At 43.4% G+C, this 21,410-nt stretch overlaps 1 protein-coding gene across 1 annotated transcript in view; it reads left to right on the forward strand.

Moving 5' to 3' along the window:
- The window catches only part of MAP3K12 (mitogen-activated protein kinase kinase kinase 12), a 61,099-nt gene that overhangs the window by 24,819 nt on the left and 14,870 nt on the right, over positions 1 to 21,410 (forward strand). The window contains exons 2-10 of the mRNA XM_042454641.1: positions 1,614 to 2,107; positions 6,220 to 6,403; positions 8,079 to 8,270; positions 9,181 to 9,339; positions 11,112 to 11,270; positions 13,871 to 13,979; positions 17,982 to 18,091; positions 18,737 to 18,853; positions 19,703 to 19,840. Of these exons, the coding sequence (XP_042310575.1) occupies positions 1,633 to 2,107; positions 6,220 to 6,403; positions 8,079 to 8,270; positions 9,181 to 9,339; positions 11,112 to 11,270; positions 13,871 to 13,979; positions 17,982 to 18,091; positions 18,737 to 18,853; positions 19,703 to 19,840 (1,643 nt within the window). The 5' untranslated portion in view covers positions 1,614 to 1,632. The remainder of the gene's footprint in view (positions 1 to 1,613; positions 2,108 to 6,219; positions 6,404 to 8,078; positions 8,271 to 9,180; positions 9,340 to 11,111; positions 11,271 to 13,870; positions 13,980 to 17,981; positions 18,092 to 18,736; positions 18,854 to 19,702; positions 19,841 to 21,410) is intronic.

Below are 21,410 nucleotides of genomic sequence, written 5' to 3' on the forward strand. Positions count from 1 at the left end.
GTTCCAGTTGCCCTGCATAGAATATCTTTCTTGGATACTCTATGCAGGGCAACTGGAACAAGTCAGGGTGCCCTCTTCCACCCACATGCATCTGATCAGTGGTCTGAATGCAGCTGTGCTACTCCCTGGGAACGCAATACAGCCAGAACACCCCCAGCACAACAACCTTGCAACTAGTCAATGGCTGGGAGGATGGAGATGTACTATCTGCTATCCTTTATCTGCTGCCGTGTGTACAAGGAAGCAGAAGCACTGCCACCCACCCATTTCCACTCCTGGAGAACTGGCGTGAATATAGTGGGGGAGACTTATTGCATCACATCCTCTAAGAGCCAAATTACACACACAAGCACAAGTATCTAAATCTTGGTAGGCACTTTGTACCATGAAAGCAGCTATAAGGAATGAACAGTATTCAGCATAGAGATAATGAGAGATGGATGGAGAAGGTGAAGATGATACTCTTTTACATCCATCTTTTTTTCCAGCTCAGAAGTCAAGGTGGCTTACAAAATTTAAAACAAAGGCAGCTAAATATCCACATCATTTGTTGTTGTTGTGTGCCTCCAAGTCATTTTTGACTTATGGCGACCCTAAGATGAACCTGTGATAGGATTTTATTGGCAAGTTTGTTCAGAAGAAGTTTGCCATTGCCAGCCTCTGAGGCTGAAACAGTGTGCTTTGCCCAAGGTCCCTCAGTGGGTCTCCAGAGTTGTAGCCACACAGGCTCTTTAACATTGTAACATCTTTGTATGATTAACATATTATGATTAACATATTTCTAGGTTTTATTTTGGAACATCCTGCATGTTAGGGTGGCTTGTCCTTCTTTACGGTTGTGACATCTGGTCACCCTGCTTAGGTATCCCTGTCTGCACCCCATGATTCCACCAAAACCAACATCCTCCTAAAGCTGCCACTCGCTGTACAAAGCCACCATCAAGATTGAAATACATTACAGGATTGAAATACATTCTTTATTAGAATGGAGTGAATATACTGTAATTCAAGATTTTAAAGGAAATATATACATAGACTGTTATGTACAAATAGAAAAATTAGTTATTAAAGTGAAATGAGGTCTATAGTAAAACAGGAATAGAGGAATAGATAATGAATAAGCTGTAAAATTTAATGGAAGGAAAATATCCAGGGGGAAGAGCAGGGAAGGGGGGAAATGGGGAAACTATGAGAATGGAAAAAGAAACATACTGTATGAAGCTTTGATTTTATGCATTTTCTTTTGGTATTTGATTTGTATATGGAATGTATATATGAAAATAAATAATATTTTAATAATAATAATACATGTAGCTGCACATCACATGTTATTTTGCCCTCGTCATGTCCCTCACTGAAGATTCTGCGGCAGAGATTTGATGGGCTTGAAGGGGTGAGGGACAAGGATGGGAACTATAATATCTAATTAGGCAGCAGCTGGGAAGGATTATTAGGATGTGCATACAACTAACTCTACTATCCAATTTCCTTTTGATATACTGGCTCAGCATATAGTTATTAATAAGTCACCATGTTGCCCTACAAATCCCACAAACTCTCTAATGCTATTAGCAATGTTATTCATGATTTTTTGTCTTTCTCTCCCTCCTTAGGGACTAGCTGCACATCATCATGGCGTGCCTGCATGAGACCCGCACACCTTCCCCCTCCTTTGGCAGTTTCAACACTATCCTCGCTGAGAGCTCCCTCCGAAAACTGGATCCAGATGCTTCGGACTGCACCCCAGAAAAGGACCTTACACCAACACAGTGTGTGCTGAGAGATGTGCTGCCCATTGATGGAGGCGGAGGCGGGGGTGGAGGACACAGCCCCACTCCCAGCGAGGAGACCCATGACCAGTTTGCCAATAGTGTCCTTCAGCTCCATGAACATGAAGCTGGGAGTGGAGGGGGAGGTGGGGCTGGGGCTGGGGCTGGGGCTGGGGTCGGGAATCCTGAGGTGCGGCCCACCCGGTACCATGCTGACCAGGTACGGATCCACTGCCAGTCTGGGAGCGGCTTTCTGGAAGGCCTGTTTGGTTGCCTGAAGCCTGTCTGGACCATGATCGGCAAAGCATATTCCACTGAACACAAACAGCAGCAAGAAGGTGAGTGCGGGGGGGGGGGGCTTACTTGTGGGAACGATAGTGGTGGATAATTGGAAAGTAAGGAAACCTAACCTAACTTAATCTTATGGAAGCAACAGTGGTCTTGTGACTTTGCCTAACAAGAGCTTTAACGCAATGGGCAGAGTCCATGCTTTGCATACAAAACATCTTTGTAAAGCTGTATCAGCAGTACAGAAATAATGCAGTTTGACACTGCTTTAACTCCCATGGCTCCATCCTATGGAAACCTAGAGATTTGTAGTTTGTTGTGGCACCAGAGCTCTCTGACAGAGAAAGCTAAATATCTCATAAAACTACAAATCCCAGGCTGCTTTAGAATGGAGCCATGGCAATTAAAACAGTGTCAAACTGAATTATTTCTGCAGTGCAGATGAGGCCTAAGTCAGCACCTTCCATCTCAAGTAAAAGTGGAGCAAGGCAACTTTGTGAATCTCTTTGTGAACAACTTTGTTACCTGATTCTGTGATAAGCAACACATGCTGAATTTCCCTCTTTTACGTAATCACTAGATATACAGGAGTCTCTCCAGTTTTCACTCTGGCATAGCTAAGGCCGTTTGTTGTTAACAGACCTTGGCCAACCCCAACTCCATCTACCTTTCCTAGCATTATTGCCTTTTCAAATAAGCCATGTCTTCTCATGATGTGGGCCAAAGTACAACAGCCTCAGTTTGATCATCTTGGCTTCCAGAGAGATTTCAGGCTTGATCTGTTCAAGGACCCATTTTTTGTCATCTTGTATCCTTAGAATTCTTTTCCAGCACCATATCTCAAATGACTTGATTTTCTTCTTATCTGCTTTGTTAACTGTCCAGCTCACACATAGTGATTGGGAATTGGACAATTCTGGTTTGAGTGCTCTTTTCTCTTTATGATCTTGTCAAGTTCTTTCATAGCTGCCTTTCCCATTCCTAGTCTTCTGCTTTCTTGGCTGCAGTCTCAATTCTGCTTGGAGTTTGATTCAAGGTACAATATTGTTAATTTTTATCCCTACAACTCCCAGCGTGGACAATGGGGGACATCTAGGAGTTGTAAGCAAAACAGTCACTTTTCTAGGCTCTTTGATTCAAAATAAAACAGCTTTACTAATGCTGCAAGACTAAAGTCCTGATTGTAACTCTAAAAGAGGAAGTGAAAAACCCAGTTCTCATAAAGGCCTCTTGCCTTGTTCATAAATTTGCTCCTTGATCTTCTCGAGTCTACAAGAACATGGTAACTACTGATTCTCAGGGAGCGTCTGTGCCCAGGAGAGGCTTTTACTATCTTCAATTGTTGTAGATTATGTAACCTGGAATGCAAACTTGGTATGCGTAGGGGAACAGGGCTCTCCAGCCCCAACAACACATGCTGCAAATGGTAAAGATTATTACTGCAGTGTGTGTTACCTTGAGTGGCCTTTGAAAAGAGCTTGGAAACAGAAGCTGATCCAGACTGCAACAACTCGACTTTTAATGGTCATTAGCCAAGGACTGCATCTTTCCTTAAAAGATCTTGTTATTTGCCAGTTTGCTTTTGGGCTGATTTCAAAATGTGTTCTGGACACACAAATCTTAAACCTATCATTTCTATGACTACTCATTCAGTGAAAGTTACTTCATTTAACCTACCACTTGCTAGAGCAGCAGGAAGAAGGGAAATACTTCAGTGGCATTGTACTATTGATTTGACATGTACCATCGTCAACTGTCAGGCTGTTATTTCCCTCATGGTTCTGTTTTACTCAGACTGAAGAAAACTCAACATTTAAAAATGAAAACGGAAGTGATGTGCAGTGTAGATCCCATTACATCCTCTCTTCCATCCTTCTTTTCTTAAGGGTGGCCTTTTGATGCTATCAGAATAGTGAGGCTACCATAGCACATGCTCCCTGAAGCCTACATAAGGTTTGCCATTTTATGATCCTATTGCAGCTATGAAAACACAACAGGATGCAAACGTGACTAAACTGCAGTACTCCAGAGAGTGTGGACAATAACTTGCAATTCCACTTGTGTTGATTTGGCAGGTCTGGAAAAATTAGTTGAGGGATTCTGGGAGCTGTAGTCAAAAAGTAACTCTTCCATGCTGTGTGATTTGGTAGAGCTAGGGTCGACCCATCTGGAAGCAACCATTGTTGTTTTAGAACATTTTATTTATGTCCAGCGTAACCCAAAACATACTGGGGAGTGGATTTTGAATGGCAAACCCAAATTACAAAACAGAAATAGACAATCAGAAGAAGGACCCTGTTGCAAGTTCTTGTCACAGCCTCTGTCATTGATGGGAGAGAGGTGGGAGCATCCTCCTCCTTGTGCCCCAAGCAGAAATTGAGCTGACCTCCTACACTCAAACTAGCTGCTGGCTCTTAAAGTAGGCTGAGAGGTCAGGCCAGCAGATGTTACTTACTGTAGGTAGTGTTGACATGGGCTAAATAATATGCCTTCTCCACATCATCCCAGCAACCAGTCCGGATGATGCACCTGGTTCTAGTGCATACTATCCAGATGACATATGGCCAGTTCAGTAGCAAACCCACTATATAACACCCTTACAATGGTTGTAAATAAATCACCTTTTGCTCTGAATCTTCTAGGAAAACCCTAGCCTTTCATTGCTATGCTGGGTGGCTTTTTTCAACGTGTCCTGCTGTGCCACCATCTCCAGAGTGAGGTCAGAATGAGGTGCTCACCAATGTCATAGATGCTGGGCACCTCATTCTGACCTCAAAGTGAGCGACTCACGCCAGTGGGCTGCTCGCAGAGTATTCTGGCCAATGCAAACACCACCTTAGTTACACAAATGTAACTAAGTAACTGGTGCAGAATATCAACATATATTTGTAACAAAGGCAGTTACTTACATTGATAAAAAACTAATTTCCAAAGCCTTTTTAGAATGAAAGGTCATAATCTTTTTTTGTGAGTGTCCTTGAAGACAAGGGTGAATCTGGTGACCAGATTCCTAAATTGATGTACGGCTGAGGTAACACTGATGTACGGCTGAGGTACCCGATCTTAAAAACATCCTGCAGTGCAACATTCACAAGCATGACTTTGCTTCAGACCAGGGATGGCCTATTGGCACCCACAGGCCAGCTATGTAGCCTATGCTCCAGAGCAACTTTGTCTCCCACCCTAGTGCCCCCACCCAAATTTTAATCAAGATATAGCAAAACATAGCTTTATGTCATGACACTTTTAAGAACATGAAGCATTGAGACCGTATGCATTTATTTTATTTGTGCTGTATTATCCTAGTAACAGGGAAGCCTCAAACACTGTTGGCCTATTAGGGTAGGTGGCTGCTCAGGCAGCCACATAGATTGAAATCCAGCTTCTATGGGAGCAAAGAAGTTGTCATTTTAGCTGTAATTGGAACTTTTCATGAGCAAGACAGAGGTTTTGATAGAGGTCTCATGTGGAAACAGAGGCCATGTCTGCACTGGCCGGGATGCTCCAGGGGCATCCAGGGGCATCCTGGCCCAGCCACTGCCCCATTCTTCACTTGAGCCACCTGGTGCATCCATCACCACCATTGGTCACTCACTTCTGAGATCAGAACAAGGGGCATAGCAACAGTCACATGCTGAGCCCCTTGTTCTGAACTCAGAGCAAGGCAGACATCCAGGTAGCTCAGTGGAATGTCTGTGTAGACAGCTGCCATGGCATGGAAACAAAGGCTCTGGATCTTCCTGGAAGATCCATAGTGACAGGTTTTGGGTTGTTGTTTTTTTTTAAGTTCTTATTAACCTTGTTATCCCTCTGTTCTGGTGCTGGATGTGCCAGACTATTGTCCAGACTGCCCATGCCAGAACCAGGGGTTCGCCCATGTGTCATCCAAGTAGGATGATGCCAGAACAGGGGGGAAATGGGACATTTAGCCCCTGCAGACATGGAGGAATGGAGAAACAAAGGGTCAATTACTGAAGGAAAGGCGCAGGCCTTCAAGCAGAAAGTTGGATGTTGTGTTGAACATGAGACTTCAGGAGAAGAAAAAAAGAAATGAAGGGATTGAATCCAGCAGTCTCTAATCAGAGAAGAGGTACTGAATCATAACCTTTCCACTTTCCCCTGAATAATTGTGGACTACCACTTTCTTTCCCTCTCGATACAGATCCATGGGAAGTGCCCTTTGAAGAGATTATGGACTTGCAGTGGGTGGGCAGTGGGGCTCAGGGAGCTGTTTTCCTGGGACGCTTCCATGGGGAGGAAGTAGCTGTCAAGAAGGTGCGAGACCTCAAGGAGACAGACATCAAACACCTGCGGAAGCTGAAACACCCCAACATTATTACCTTCAAGTGAGTATGGACAAAGGTAGGATGCCTCATAGAGTGACCTGGCAGCTTCTGAAAGGTTTATTATACTGTTGTGCTGCTACTGAGTGATCTTAAAAGCATCTTGCAACACACAGCAATAATAACAAGATAGCAGCAGGAGTTATGACAACAAACCATTTACGCTACAAGCACACAACCCAGCAACCCTGAGTATTTTGGCCACTGAATGTGTATCCCTTCTTCCTTCCAGTCCCAAGGGTTGTTGATGCAGAAGATGCTCTCTGCCAGCAGTAGGGCAGAATAGGATTGGATACATACTGTCTGAAGATGCTGCTTCTTTGTCTAATGGCTGAGGCCAGGTTGATTCTGCCCCCCACCTATTTGTTTATCAGTTGTCTTCAGGTCCCTTAGAGCATATAAAGAGTGCTTTTTGCTCACCTCTGAGTAGCAGCTGCAGCCCACTTCATGTTCCTAAACAGAAGGAGCACTTGTGAGGCAGATGAAAATACCAGAGTTGTTTTTATGGGAGTGGTGCAGGGCATTAATACTGACAAATAATTGTTATTAATTTTGCCCACTTGCAGGGGGAGAGCAATTTAATTTCTCCATCGTTATCATTGAACTATCCTTAAATATGGAGACTGTTATAAGCAGAATGTGTCCATAGAAGTCCCCTCAGTATATCCTACACCCAAGCTAGTGTGGATGGGATGTATGGCAGGCAGCCTTTATTATTCCTGAGAGTAAAATTAAGGGGTTTCCATTTCGTATACTTCTGATTGATAATCTCTGAAGAGCCTCAACTACATAGAGTCTGGGGCCTTGTATGCACTGTAGAAATAAAGCAGTTCAACACTGCTTTAATTGCCACAATGCTGTGGAATTTTGGGATTTGTAATTATGCAAGATATTTGTTGAGCCTTCTGGTGCCCCAACAAACTGCAAAGCCCATGATTCCATAGGATAGAGTTGTGGCAATTCAACCAGTGACGAATTGCATTATTTCTGTAATGCAGATGCAGATTTGGTAGTCCAATTTTGCCAGATCATTTGTAGAGATGACTTAGCCCCCCCTGCCTAATCTGAGAGGTAGGCAGTGCTCCCCTTGGCCTCTTGTTTCAGCGTTCATGATGGTGGGGCTGTTATTCAGCAAAAGATCAAACATATCTTTAAAAAAAAGCAACATTATTTTATTTATATCCTGCCCTTCTTCCAAAACTAGGATTCAAGTCAGCTAGACAAAATACTGGCAAAAACTTAAGCTGAAAGCACAATAGAACAGGCTAGAACATTAAAATACAATTGAGTTCAAAGCAAATTAAAATTACATCATGAAGAAAACAAAGCACCCACCTGGTAAAAGTCCTCTTCCTTGGAAGCCAATTGATTTCCCACAGCTCTGCTGAACAAAAAGGTCTTTGCCTGCCCACCAAAGGGCAGGACAGCTTCCCTCGAGAATTGGTTTAAAAGTCTCAGAGCAGCTCTAAACCTCAACGTGATACCATTCTGTGAACAGAGTCCTGTTTTGTTTTACAAGTGGTGTTACAATTGGATGTCTTTAGGTGTTTTTTCCTCTGCCACTGCCAAATTATATGCCACTGCCCCTTATTTTAGTAGGTCCACATATTTTGACCCCCACATAGATCCCAGCTGATGCCTCAACATGTCCCATTTTGTTTTCTCTCCCTTGTCTTAGGGGTGTGTGTACCCAGGCCCCCTGTTACTGCATCATCATGGAATTTTGCGCCCAGGGCCAACTGTATGAAGTACTGCGTGCCGGGCGGAAGGTCACCCCCTCCCTCTTGGTCGACTGGTCTATGGGCATTGCTGGTGGCATGAATTACCTGCATCTCCATAAGATCATCCACCGTGATCTCAAGTCACCCAAGTAAGAAGGGAAAGGGAATCAATGAGGGGGTCTTTGTGTATATGTGCAGAAGGTTGAAGACCGTTGAATGAGGATTACAGGGGGATAGAGAATCTAAGATGGGAATGGAGTATGGGCTAGGTGACTCCCTGTTTCCCCCCCCCCTTTAAAAAAAATCAACACAATTTTTAAAGTTCCAGCAAGGATGGACTTCCAAAAGGCCAAAATTATGAGGGTAGTACCTGTATGCGCTTGGCGTCCAGATTCCTCAGTGAAGTAATCCACTTCCTAGGTCTAGAAAAACCACATTTATAATCTTCACAAATTATGTAGGTCAAGCAATAGAGTTAGTGTTGGCATAGAGGTTTGAGTGCTGGACTATAACCCTGGAAACCAGGGTTCAATTTCCAGCTTGGTCATGAAACTTACTGGGTGACCTAGGCAAGTTGCATGCTCTCAGCCTCAAGGGAAGGCAACGGCAAACTTCCGCTGAACAAATCTTGCCAAGAAAACCCCATAATAGAGTTGCCTGAGGGTTGCCATAAGTTGGAAACAACTGGAAGGCACACAACACACATAAATTATGTAGGTCAAGCAATAGAAGATCTGTCTCTGATTCCCTCCCCCATTACCAGGGCTGTAGTGCATGTCCCTCACTATTAGTGCTTTTGGTATTTGTGGTGACTTACAGAGTTTCAGAAAAGACAAGATACATTACACATCCTTCCATGTCCCTTCTTTAGTGGGGTGTGTTGCAGTTGCTCCTGCAGGCTTCTGCTCTTTAATTAGAGAAGATGTTGTGTGCCCCCTGGTGATAATTAGGAGCATTGCATTGCTTTCTAATTACCTCCCCTGCCCTTTCATTTCCACTGTGGCTAAGAAATAGGATTATTCCAGTTCACACTTCTTATGGGCTCACTCCTTTCCCCAGCATGCTGATCACCTATGATGATGTGGTGAAGATCTCCGACTTTGGCACCTCCAAAGAGCTCAGTGACAAGAGCACCAAGATGTCTTTTGCTGGCACGGTAGCCTGGATGGCACCAGAAGTCATTAGGAATGAGCCTGTTTCTGAGAAAGTAGACATCTGGTAAGGAGAGCTGAGCTGTGAAGAGGAGAGTGCAGAGAGAACAAGAAGGGTGTGAACAGTGGATAGAGTGCAAAGGATAGGGCTGGGAAAGTCTCTTCTCACACACATACTCCTGTGCACATACTGGGAACTGCAACTCCCATCAATCTCACCTGGAACTTTGTGGGTTTTCTTCATAAACATGTTGCATGTACATACTCAAATCAGAACTCTTATTATCCTCTCTCTTACCCCTACACCTTAGGGGCGTCATTCTCCACTCATTTTCATCTCAAAGGAAGCAATGGGTAATTTTAGCCATTTTCCTCCCGCTGTAAGGAAGTCTTTAAAAACATGCAATTTGTTCACAGTTTGGGTCTTCTTCTGGGCAATATTTGCCCATTATTGTTTTGCACAATTAATAGCATTTTCTACACAGGAAATGTTGAAGGAAATAATATTCCTACAGAGAAATATTATTTTCTGTGCAGGATATGCTGTTTCTTGCACAGAAAATGCTATTTCCTATGATAAACAACGGTGTGCTAATTTTGTACAAAATAAGTCCCAAATTGCAAAGATTCATGTCAGTACAGGATTCTTGTCACAGTTTCTTAACATTCAAAAAACATGTTTTTCAGCCATTTTTGAATACTTGTATTATTTATACCCCTTCTACATGCACACAGATGGATCATCACAGTGGACAGTAGTGCTCCAATATGGTGCCATCCAAATAAACTGGACTGCAACCCCCCACTCACATGCGCACACACAAACCACAACATAGAACAGCCTGCTCCAATGTGATGCCAGACTATGTGGCAGTCATTTCAGGCATTGGTCCATATCACAATACACTGCTGTAGTACTATTATTCCACTTTAACTGCTATGGCTGCCTCCTGTGAAATTCTATGGTTTGTAGTCTCGTAGGGCCTAAAAGATCTCTGGGTGAGAATTCTAAATGTCCCTCCCTGAACTGTAAATCCCAGGATTCCATGGGAGGCAGCCATGGCAGTTAAAATGAAGTAATAGCTATATAACTGTGTAGTGTGATATTGCCCTATGATTCCCATTGCATATGTGCATGTTCAAGAAGTGGCCCTGTAGAATAGAGCTGTTTTCCATCTTAGAGTCTTCCAAGTATGTTGGACTATATCTCTCATCCCACACAAGAGACCACATGATGACAGAGAACAACTTTTCCCAATTTGGTACTTTTCAGATGTTTCATACTACAAGTTGAGTCTCCCTTATCCAAAATGCTTGGGACCAGAGGTATTTTGAATTTTGGGGTGATTTTGGAATATCTGTATTTGCATAAACATCCATTATGAGATATCTTGGAGATGGGATCAAAGTCTAAACACAACATTTATTTATGTTTCATACACGCCTTACACACATAGCCTGAAGTTAATTTTATACACTATTTTAAATAATTTTGTGCATGAAACTAAGTTTGTGTATATTGAACCATCAGAAAGCAAAGGTGTCACTATCTCAGCCACCCATGAAGAAGTGCTGGTGTTTGGATTATTTTGGATTCTGGAATTCTGGATAAGGGAGACAATCTCTATAGCTGCCATCATCATGTTAGAGTGAGAATAATGGCAGGCCAATGCATCTGGTGAGGACCTGGTTATGGAAAGTTGAAACCCAAATATTATTGAGAAATAAGACTGAACGTGGCTGGAAAGGAAAGTGAAAAAGGGAAACGGGGTGGAGATCATTGTCCATGTCTGTTGGGTCCTACCCCTCTTGACTTGACTTTCATTCACCCTCTCCCAGGTCCTTTGGCGTTGTTCTTTGGGAGTTGCTAACAGGAGAAATCCCTTACAAGGATGTGGATTCCTCAGCCATAATCTGGGGTGTGGGCAGTAACAGCCTCCACCTGCCTGTGCCCACCAGCTGCCCCGATGGTTTCAAGATCCTGCTAAGACAGTGCTGGTGAGTCTATAGCGATAGAACTTTTCTCTGTGTCTGTGATGAGGACCTAAACTGTGTGTGATCCTTCCAGCCTGCTCAATGCATGATGCTCTAAAACAAGTACATGCTGTAGCACTGAGCTAGATTTTTTCTCTGTTCATGAGCAAGCTGCCAAAATATACTTGTGTGGTGACAATCCAGAGAAAAAAAATGTTTGTGGCCCTGGACAGCATTGAATAATTGGATCCAGACTTGGATTCAGACTTAGGGCTTGTCTATACTGGGGAGAAAGGCCAAACTCTCCCTGAAGCCGATACTGGCAATCCTCACAAGATATAACTACTCACAGAGAGATGCTGCATTTTTGGCCCTTAACCTGACTTTACCCCAGATAAGTAAAGTCAGGGAAAAACCTGGTGTTTCCCAGAAATCCTGGTGGAACTTTGGGTTCTTTTGGCATGTGGACACCTGGAACAGATCTGATCTGGCCTGATACGTTGTCCACATGCCAAGAGCTGCACCATTCCCTTTCCCTGTGCTGAGCAGCGCAGGGAAAGGGGAAGGCCTGTTTTCAGAGCTGCCTCATCTGCTTCCTCCATGTAAAGCCTGCATAGCATGCCATTGCATCTGCTGAGGTTGGAACTGGGTGCCCATGGAATCAACAAGGACGGAGTAGAGCAATCCCTCCTTGTTGGTTACATAGTGGGGTGCCATATTCTGACCTCAGCAGGGGCCTGCTTGGTCAGTGAGCCAAAAGCACTAGCACCAAGGGAGACAGGCAAGCAGGGCTGATGTGCCAGCCTGGCTGGCTCATGTGCACAATGCCATGACACCATGCAGGTTTTGGCCTGTTCCATGTGGTCAACATAATGGTCAGTCTGGGGCATAATGATCTGGACTGGTCCTGGATTAAGCTGCTGTATAGACATGCTTTTAGTCAGAGTGAAACCACTGAAATTAAATAGCCTTCCTTGTGTGACTGCACTTACACTTTGGGACAACTTTCCATCGAGTACAAGGGATATGTTGACAATAATATTGCTTCTCCACATGCTGAACACTCACTTCTTTTACCTATTCCCTTGATACTACCAGATTGGATGGTGAACGTACTAAGAATTTTTCAGGTGCCCATCTTGTTTTATTATTGCTAGTTTTTTGCATTATTTTATTTACATAACACTTTGTGCATTAATATAAAGACAGAAGTGTTTTTAACTAATATATAAATTGTTGTTACATGCCTTCAGGTCGACTCAACTTTGGATAGCTTGATTTATGTCAATCTGTCATAAAGGAAATGTGCATTGCCTTCTTCTGGGAAGCTGAGAAGGTGTGATTTGTCCATGTCACTCAATGATTTTCCATGGCCATGCAGATATTAGAATCTGATCTCCCAGAATTCTAGTCCCACACTCAAACCACTACACCACTTTGGCATCTCTAAGGTCACTTAAACTTTAATTAATAGTCATTATTAATATATGTCCCACTGACAGCCAGTGTGATGTAGTGGTTTGAGTGTTGGACTATGATTCTTAGAGATCAGGGTTTGAATCCCTAATCAACCATGGAAACCCACTGGTCACACTCTCTTAGCCTCAGAAGAAGGCAATGGCAAACTCCCTCTGAACAAATCTTGACAAGAAAACCCTGTGATAATTTCATCTTAGTGTTGCCGTAAGTCAGGAACAACTTGAAGGCACACAACAAATGCATTGGATTCTCTCTGATTATAATTAACATCTGGACCTAATTCACTGTTTGCAGGTGTTTGTCTGTGTTAATAATTTCTGAAGAGAAATGGCTGAGTGCCAACAAATTAATTCTGTGGCACTTTCCAGACAAACCTATTTATTATGCCAGAAGTTAATAAGTTAGTTATCGCTTGCTATACTTTCTACGTTTCAGTTCCCTCTCACCTCACTATTTACATTTCCTGACACAACACACACTTCCACATCTGTTATGTTGTGTGTAGCTTAGACAGTAATACATACAGTAAGTTAGTCTTTAAAGTGCCACAAGACATTTTGCCACTGTGTCATTCCACTTGTGTGGAAAAGCTTCCACACAGCTGCTGCCAGAGAAGGCTGTAGCTCTCCATGCAAGAGGAATTATACTGTATGTGTACCTGATGGGAGGCAAGGAGGGGATTTGCCCCAGAAATGCAAAATTCAGAGTAATATTTTTTATCACTATTTAAATTATAGATATATCCCACTGCTTGCCTATACTATGCAAAAGTTCATGCTTTGCTTGTATGACAAGAACCCAGAAATGACCACAGCCATGGCCTCTTTTCCATTAACTGTAGCAAAATGTAGGGCAAAACTGTTAAATGAAACAGAAAGAAACAATAGTTGAAATGTCTGCTACCACCACTCCTTCTTCACATGAAGCAGCAAACAATTCTCATCAAAACATTTACACCAGTACTTTACTATTTAAATTAATATGCTTAGAATCCCCCCCCCACACACACACACACATACACATATAAATACAATCCATTTTGTTATACTTTCTGGGTACTATCTCAGCCTGAGGCTCAGTGTATTAGCCCTGTTCCAAACACATTATGTTCATCCCAAAATGTTCCATTTCTTTTCCTTCATTAGGAATAGCAAACCTCGGAACCGTCCATCTTTCCGTCAGATCCTGTTGCACCTTGACATTGCCTCGGCTGATGTACTCTCTACACCGCAAGAGACCTATTTCAAATCCCAGGTGAGCTGCCTTGGAATTGAGCTCTCAACAAACAAATGTCATATTTGGATGTAATTTCCTCCTGTGACTTTCATGGCTTTTAGCCATCAATTTTTTCCCTAGAGCCCAACATGTAATGTGTAATATATGTTAGGATTATTGGTAACTTCTTTTAGAAAGAGTTCCCCACATTTTAGCCTCTCAGCAACCTTATGAAGTACGTTAGGATGAACAAAGATGTGGCTGGCTCTAGCTCATGATTAAGGAACATTTGGCCCTCCCAATATTTTGGATTACAACTGCCATAACCCCTTAAAATTAGCCTCACTGTCTAAAATGTCAGATAGCTGAAGTCAAATACATCTGGAGGGCTAAAGATTTGCAACTTCCTTTGCCCAGCATGCTAAACCATGTAATGCCATCCAGATTTCTTGGACTATAACTCCCACCATCCCTGACCATTGCTTGGGTTGGCTAATACTGACGGGAAGCCTTATGGCTGCCACAGGTTTTGGACTTCCCATCAGTATTAGCCAATACAGCCAACTCATTCACTAGTGTGCAATCCCACTGAATTTAGTGGGGCTTACTTCTGACTAAAAATGCTTAGGACTGCACAGTTGGAAAGAAATGCCTACTACTAATATTTTTTCTTCAGAATCTCAACAAAATAAGCAATAAACATTTCTCCCCCCAGTGAATTCAAGTGGACTTCAATTTCATCAATTTGCAGACAAAGCACTTCAAGCTTGCTACCCCTGCATCCTATCTCCTGAATTTCAGTACTGAGTCTAATTGTCTGCTTGCAGTGCACATTGGTTAGGTAGTATGATCTACTCAGGAGTGGTCCTGCTTAGAGGCAAGATTTGGATTGAGTAGCCATTTGGTGCTAGGCATCTCTAGCCATGCAAAGATATTGGCTTTTCATAAATTAGGCTGCATCTGCACTGCAGAAATAATGCAGTCTGGTACTGCTTTTATTGCATTGGCTCCATCCTGTGGAATCTTGAGATTTGTCATTTGTTGTGGCACCAGAGCTTTCTGATGGAGAAGAATAAATATCTCACAAAACTACAGATCCCAGGATTCAATAGCAGTGAGCCATGGCAGTTAAAACAGTGTCAGACTGCATTAATTCTGTAGTGCAGATGCAGCCTAAAGCTGATTCCACTAGTCACCCTAGCCATCACTTCAGGGGAATTTTGCAGAATTTTGAGAATATAAAAGCCAACATTGGTCAGAATGTTTATCTGCATAACTGCTTTCTTTCTCCTGACTTTTAATGCTTCCTGTGAGATGCACATTCTCTTGGGATTTATTTTTTGTTTTGTTTTTAACAAAAGGTTTAAGAAAAGTTCTGTTGCTCCACCTTATTGGATAAGCCCCCTCCCATTCTTTTTGTGTAGGCTTTGAATTTTTCTTCCAGCCTTCTTTAACTGTGGTCTAAAATGCTCACTCACTTCAATGGCCTCTGTATGCGGCCGCAGACATGAGAAGGTATGTCTCATTCCAAACTGATTTCACTTCTCACATGTAAACACTCTTGGACTGAGATTCTGTATTGTGGAGTGTAGCATAAAAGGTCCACAGGCAGACACTGCAGCTTCCCTCTCATCCCTTCCAGGTCTCACCATTTAGCATGATGGCCATTCACTGGCTGATGGAAAGTGGTGGAATCAAAAAAGTGTACAAAATGTGAGAGCCAAAGTGGTACAGTATGGTGACCTAGCCAGACATAGCCCAATGATACCATCGACTGGGGTCTCCTGAGGTTTTGGCAGATGATGTCATTGTTCTACATCTGGCTATGGAGATAAGGGCTGGAATTCTGTGAGAGACATTCATATACATGAGTTTACCTTACACATACAGATGTCTTCTTTTGGGAGCTGTAGGGGTTGATATTCCTTTCCTCCCTCCACAGCACCCCACACCCCCTCTCAACTTTTTGAAAAGCCTCAAAATCTGCCTAGCACAGCCATTCTGTGCTTCACAGTGAGTAGGCAGCCTTGGAGATACATCTGGCTACATCCCTATGGCCAAATACAAGCTGATGACATCAGCACTGAGATTTCCAAGGTCTTCCAAGGGTTTCGATGCTGCTGTTCTTATTTCGCATCTGGCTTTGGAGACGTAGCCAGACAGTCCTCCAAGCCTGCCTGCTTGCAACGAAGAACAGAACAGCCATGGGGAGCAGCTTCAGGGGCTTTTCAGTAAGCTCAGAGAATGATAGTATAATGTAAGTCCACATGTGGATATTTACACTACATTTAGGGGCATAGGATTGAGACCATAAGTAGGTGCTTCTCCTATCTACTCCAACCACCAAATGAACAAAGGGGCATCTAATTAGTGACTCCTAGATGGGTGGGTGGGAATGGCTTTGGTTGTGAAGGGAGGAAGATAATTCTGACCTCTGCAGAGAAGAAAAGAAGATACATATATGCTTGCATATGTTACTAACAGGATACCAGACTTATAGGGCCACCCTAAACTTGTGTGCCCAAAAGTAAGCCCCACTGAGCTGAATTGGCCTTTCTCTCCAATAAACATGCTTCATCTTGCTGCCACCTTCAGGGACAGCATGGCAGCACATGCTAGACCTCTTCCTTCCTTCCTTCTGTTTTCTTCTGGAACATTTGTATCCCATCTTTCTTCCACAAAGACGTGCGCATGGGGTTTTTGGAGGTAGTCTCCCATCTAGGCACAGAATGTGCCTAAACTTGCCTAACATCAACAGTGTGGCTACATCAGTCTTATACACTGCTGCAGGACCTGTGTGTCCTGCACTTCAGGGCAAATCCAGAAATATATCCGCAGTAGACATTATCACTGAGGGATAATAATATTTTATTTTTATAGCCAGAGTATCCCTAAGAGGGCATTGTTGTTTTCACATTGCAGACACAGACTTAAATCTGGAGTAGGCCCTTCAAGTGTTGTACTGGCACTACCAGCAGCATTCATCTCCATTGGCTATATTGGCTAGGTACAATGGGAGTTACAGCCCAACAATATCTGGAGGGACACAGATTCCCAATCCTAACCTAAATTATTTAGTTGCTAGTCTTAGCAAAAGTAGATGCACTTAGGCTTCCCATATCCCGCCTGGGGGCGGGACTTTCCCGATTTGGGGCGGGTCCGCACGGTCCCGCCCCGGTTTGGCCCCCCCCCCGGCCCCCCCCCCCCCCATGCACTGGTTCAACTGTTGAATGGGAGATCAGAACAATCTCATTGATTCAGGGGCTGTACAAACTGCCACCCCATTTTGCCCCGGATGGAGGCTGCAGCCTCCGGAGGAAGCAAAAAGCAGCTGCGAAAAGCAGTTTCTTCTTGCTCCCTGGAAGGGGTGTCATAGGTGCAGCGGCATGCCATGATGATGCCCCTTCCACGCTGCGCCATTTGGGCACTGCGCCAGAGGTGCACCATTGTGGCGCTCATGGTGTAGACCAGTGGCGTAAGGGCATCGTGTGTAGGAACGTTCAGCCCTCACCCCACCCACAGGTCTGTACAGGGCCTCAGGGGGTTTTCTCCAATTGGGATTAGCAGTTTGATTTAATAAACTGCTTTCAGTTTCTGATTGAGGGCTGGCTCAATATATTTTGCTGCCTGAAGCAGATCAGAAAATTTGCAAAAATTCCTGACTGCCCATATCAACTGCTGTTTCTTGAAATCAGAATCTAGAGCATGTGGTGGCTGCCTCATTCTATCCAATGGCAGAGCCAATCCATCTATTTTCCTACTCTTTTTCCTGTCATTTCCATTGGCCTTACTGTTCTCCAAGTTTCATTTCATCGACGCTTTTTGCAAATGGAAGGAGATAGGAATCTGCAAGATGCTGGACCTGTTCTTATTTAAGGCCTGAGGGTGTTTTTACCTATCATATTGTGAACTGCAATTGCAATTCTGAATACTCTTATAGAATACAGTCAAAAGAGTAAATTTTCCTATTCTGCGTGGGTTTCCATTATGTAGGTTTAGTAACCAGGGGAAAAGCTCATGCGTTTATCCTCTGTCCCATAGGCTGAATGGCGGGAGGAGGTGAAGCTACATTTTGAAAAGATTAAATCAGAGGGGACATGTCTACACCGCTTGGAGGAGGAGTTGATCCATCGACGGCGAGAAGAACTCAGGTAAAGTGGATGTAGGTGCATTGATTACTCATACTGCATCTGCACTGAAGAATTAATGCAGTTTGAACACCGCTTAGACTGCCTTGGCTCAATGGTATCGAATCATGGGATTTGTAGTTTGTTGGGGCACCAGAGCTCTGACAGAGAAGGCTAAATAGCTCACAAAACTTCAGATCCCATAATATCATAGCAGTGAGCCATGGCAGTTAAAGTGATGTCAAACTGCATTATTTTTGCTGTGCAGATTCAGTTTCAGTTGAGAAAACTCCCTACCTTTATGTTGTTGTGCTATCTGATGCTTTTTGCAAGTGATATACAGTAGGTCCAAACTGTGCTGGGGAAGAGAGTATTACCACATTAGTCTGCATATAACTCCCCACTGCTGCCCATTGTCTCCATAACTGCTGAGAATCAAAGTTTGGCCCTTCCTCAGTGAGGCACTACAGAGGCCTTACTGCAGGCTGAAAGGTCAGAGGAAGACATTATGAGAGCAGTGTCCCGGCCACCACTTATGCACAGGCTTCCTCCACACCTTCCTCTCTAATAATGCCTCATGCTGAGAGGATGGGCAGCAGCAAAAGACCAGTGAAATTTGTCCTCCCACTGGACAACTCACAGCATATTACTTCCTCTCTCCATCTGCAGGCATGCCTTGGACATCCGAGAGCACTATGAACGCAAGCTGGAGCGAGCCAACAACCTTTATATGGAGCTCAATTCCCTTATGTTACAGCTGGAGCTCAAGGAGAAGGAGCTGCTCCGGTGAGAGATATAAACTTCTAGCAGTCTCCGTCAGGGGAGCTTTGTGTGTGTGTGTGTGTGTGTGCCTTCAAGTCATTTCCGACTTAGGGTTTCCTTGGCAAGTTTGTTCAGAGGGGATTTGCCACAGCCATCCTTTGAGGCTGAGAGAGTGTGACTTGCTCAATGTCACACAGTGGGTTTTCATGGCCAAGTGGGGATTTGAACCCTGATCTCCAGAGTCACAGCCCAATGCTCAAACCATTATGTCATGCTAACTCTCACCGGAGTTGCTACACTTTACTAATATTGCTTCAAGGGGAGTAATGCTTTTCATTGAGCATGAGCAGTCCAATGAAGTGTCTGCCAGCTCACTCTGGTGTGAGGCAAGGCACTCACAAAATATTCTCTAGCCTTTTCTGTTAAGGTTGCCAGAGTGAAAACTGGAGAGGATTCCTATAATGGTTATGTAGAACGGGGAAGTTTAGAACACGTTGCTCATCACACAACCAGGTAACAAGCAACAAACACCTTCTGAAATTCTCTCTTCTGCACAACCATGAAAGGTACAGGAACCCTCTCCAGCTTTTTACTCTTTCAGCTCTATCTGGCCTAGTCCCTCTTGGTAATGTAGAACATTACGTTATAGTGATTTCCATATAGAACTGAAAATCTCATGCCTATTTAGTAATGTCATTTATTTTTATTGCATTTGTACTTGTACTTTTTATTTTTATTTTCTTATAATTTAATATATCTTGTTGGTCATTCTAGTCATGAGGATTCACACTAGCCAAAATATTGGTGTTGAATATTTCTGACTCTTGAATCTTCATATCTTTTCTTATTTTTGTTACCCATCTCCCCCAACAGGCGGGAACAAGCTCTGGAGAAGAAGTACCCAGGGCTCTTTAAGCACCATCCATCCCGCAGCCTCCTCCATGGCAACACAGTGGAAAAATTGATCAAGAAGAGGAATGTGCCTCAGAAGCTCTCTCCACACAGCAAGAGGTGAAATTGGCAGAGAAAAGACTGTGGAGGAGAGAGGGAAAGAGGGGGTCTTTAGACAGGAAGAGGAAGCATGTCCAGATGCTTTGGACTTAGAATCTTATCTCGTGAGAAAAGAAAGTCGAAATGGACTGGGAGAGCAGTGGCTTTCTCTGTGCCTCTCTGCATGCCATCGAAGCACTTCCTGAGGGAGAGGGTCATAAAAGCATACCTTTTGTTGTGCTGTCTGGCAAAAGGCACACTTTTATCATCATCTCCCTCAAGAAAAGAACAACAGCATGCAGAGAAGAACAGAGAAAGCCGATACTCTCCTGCTCCATTTCAGCTTTTTTTCTCATGCAATAAGGCTCTAAAACTCACAGTCCCCTACCATTGGCCATCCTGACTGAGGCTTCTGGGACCTGCAGTCCAAAACATCTGGAATAACTAAATGTTCTCTAGCCATTATCCAGGATTGAGCAAGCAGAGTGGCCATTGCCTGTGGCAAAAGAAATAAATGTGTGGACTAATATACTTTACATACTATGTGTGTGGCATGGTTCCAAAAGAATTCACACGTGAAAGAAAGTGCTGGGTGCAGAACTCAGCATTTTTTCTTCCTTTTCTTTTCAAGCAAATATTCTTACCTTATTTTGAAATTATGTTTGAAAGTAAGTTGGCAGTGCCTGGCAAGATCTCTGGTTGGGGAGAGCTGCTTAAGCTCAGCTTCTGCTGCTAACAGGACAGGACACCAGTCTTGCTAGGGACTCAGAAAAGTGTTTTTTCTCCTCGCCAGTCTTTATGGGTCTAAGGATGCTGGCCTATTCATATTCCTGTTTGCTTCCAAACTTACTGTATCTTCTTGTTAGTGGTAGTAATAGTAATAGCTGTAGTAACAGTAATAGTAATAACAACAATGACAACACAATATACCAGACATAACAGTGGTTAAGAAAAATAAAGATTATCCCTGGAATCCTATTATCACCTTTATTTAACGTAGCTCTACATATACTTAGCTAAGTAGCAGAGGCACTAAGAAACCCTGTTAATAAATTGCAAAGATGAATATTGGGACACTGACAAGAGTACCCGACGCACATCAGGGCCAATGTGCATCACTGTGTAAAATGTATCAGTGTACAATGCACACATGGCAGGGGGTTGAACTGGATGGCCCTAGTGGTCTCTTCCAACTCTACGATTCTATGATTCTATGGCTCTGCTGTTACAGCAGTCCTCTACTAGATATGGATGTTACAAAACTGTAGAGTCCTAATTCCTGCTTAAGTTAAGTGCACCTATGAAGACTTAAGACTACAATAGGATCTGGCCATTAGATATGGTGATCCCTGGCAATAACAGAATCAGAAACAAACAGAAGGAAAAGATTTAGACGAAGGTTTTCATGGCCAGCATCCCTACATTTTGTGGATTTTTCAGGCTATGTGGCGATGTTCTAGAAGAGTTTCTTCCTGACGTTTCGCCAGCATCTGTGGTGAGATAAAGACTCAAATGCAAATGAGAAATCTCCCAGCAGACAATGAGCATTATCAAGCAGACACTAATCCTCTTTTGCAGACCCTCCCACCCT

This window comes from Sceloporus undulatus, chromosome 2 (genome assembly GCF_019175285.1).
Source record: "Sceloporus undulatus isolate JIND9_A2432 ecotype Alabama chromosome 2, SceUnd_v1.1, whole genome shotgun sequence".
Classification (NCBI taxonomy): domain Eukaryota; kingdom Metazoa; phylum Chordata; class Lepidosauria; order Squamata; family Phrynosomatidae; genus Sceloporus; species Sceloporus undulatus.